Source organism: Olea europaea, unplaced genomic scaffold (assembly GCF_002742605.1).
Source record: "Olea europaea var. sylvestris unplaced genomic scaffold, O_europaea_v1 scaffold24907, whole genome shotgun sequence".
NCBI lineage: Eukaryota > Viridiplantae > Streptophyta > Magnoliopsida > Lamiales > Oleaceae > Olea > Olea europaea.
The window spans coordinates 1-1,611 of NW_019243137.1; the positions used below are offsets into that span (position 1 = coordinate 1).

At 34.6% G+C, this 1,611-nt stretch overlaps 1 protein-coding gene across 1 annotated transcript; it reads left to right on the forward strand.

Annotated features, from left to right (window-relative positions):
- Positions 1 to 15: 15 nt before the first annotated feature.
- LOC111382404 lies at positions 16 to 1,605 on the forward strand. Its single transcript, XM_023006371.1, has 4 exons — positions 16 to 460; positions 548 to 603; positions 845 to 897; positions 963 to 1,605. Exons 1-4 carry the CDS (start codon positions 240 to 242, stop codon positions 1,149 to 1,151), a joined length of 519 nt encoding a protein of 172 aa, XP_022862139.1. The 5' UTR covers positions 16 to 239; the 3' UTR covers positions 1,152 to 1,605.
- Positions 1,606 to 1,611: the final 6 nt, after the last annotated feature.

Sequence of the window (1,611 nt, forward strand, 5' to 3'; positions counted from 1 at the left end):
TATGTCTGCAATGGCAACTTTAAAATGCATGCTCAGGTGTTCTACTTTTCCAGTTTTTGGTTTTTTTAAACGTGGGAATTGATGATCATTTCTCTCTTTTTTTCGTTTTCCTTGAACTGATGTATCCTATCTGTTTGACCTTTTTCACATAGGAATGGAAAATGGTTACTTCATCTTTGGTTACTTTTCACTGAAAATGTTGTTGCACATGCAACCATTAGCTGCTCAATTATCCCAATATGACCAGTGTGGTCTTGCATTCAAGGTTAATATGTTTTTACAAGTTGGTAGTCTTGCAGGTACCAGTGTGCTGTGGGCTTTACAGCATGGAGAAAGTAGCATCACGTGCGTCATGGATACTTGGAAGAACTGGGAAACATCTATTCTTGACTGATAGTGATTACGGAAAACCTCCTCTTTTGCTTCAGATGGTCAAAGACTCTGAAGATCTAAAATTTATGTGCGTTATACGAATTCATTACATTTTATCTTTCAAATAATGCAAATTTAACTTGTGAAATCTTTTGCATTCTGGATTCTTGTGCAGATCTGCTTTGCACTCATTCAAGCGACAAGTGGCCTATGCAAATGTCCGTTTTGACCGTATCCTCTTTCTATTTTTACCGGCTATTCATTTCTTTTGGCTTCATTTTATTGAGCAGACTGCACTCAAAATATCTTTGGGTTATGGGAAAGGTTTATGAGCTGTGGGATTAAGCATGAGAGCATTGATCGGTAGAAGTATGACTATCTGAGATGCAAATATACTATCTGCAATACAAATAATAGTTTATTCTTGCTGTATACTTTTTCTATAGAATGAAGATCTTGACACATTACATAGATCTTGTTGGGTGGAGTTCATCGTCACTGCGTAGAAGGAATGAGCTACCGAAGGTAAAATTTAGCGATTATACAGCAGAACTTATATGTACGATCATCTTATACTATTCTTTTTCCAGAGACGAAATCTTCAAAAGCATGCTAAATACCCACACATTTTTTATGAACTGGCGTCAAAAACTGACAAACCTCAAGAAGTTCGTTTGGAAGCCAAAATTGTTAGAGGCAAGACCAATGAAATGGAAGGTTTGTTAATTCTTCAATCTACTAAATCAACGATTATTGTCTCCTTCAGTAGCAAATCTTAATGTGGTTCACCATTGTTCTGGTAACTATGTATTTATTCTCTAAAATGATATTTTATTGGAGCAATGCCATATTTCTGATTGATCAGACTTTGTTTTCTTTTAAAATATTAATGCAATGGCTAAATATTTACGTCTTTGCTTTGGTTAAAGTTGTATTCACACGCTATCTTTATATCTGCAGTCATAGAATAGTTATCATAATGCATTAACTGTGGTAATTTTCTGCCTATGCGGATAAGGCTTTGGTGTAGTAGCACTGAGCCAAAACTTTTACATGTGTGGTGACAAGAAATTAAGCTGTGTGGATGACAGCCAATTAGGTATTTTGACTATAAGTATTTGGGTCTTTGGTTTTTACAAGCTCAGAAATATACTTGTTTTTACAAATAGGAATTCTCATCTTTTGTTTCATGTAATTTCACTGCAAAACATAATATTATACTGTATATTTTAAATAAAA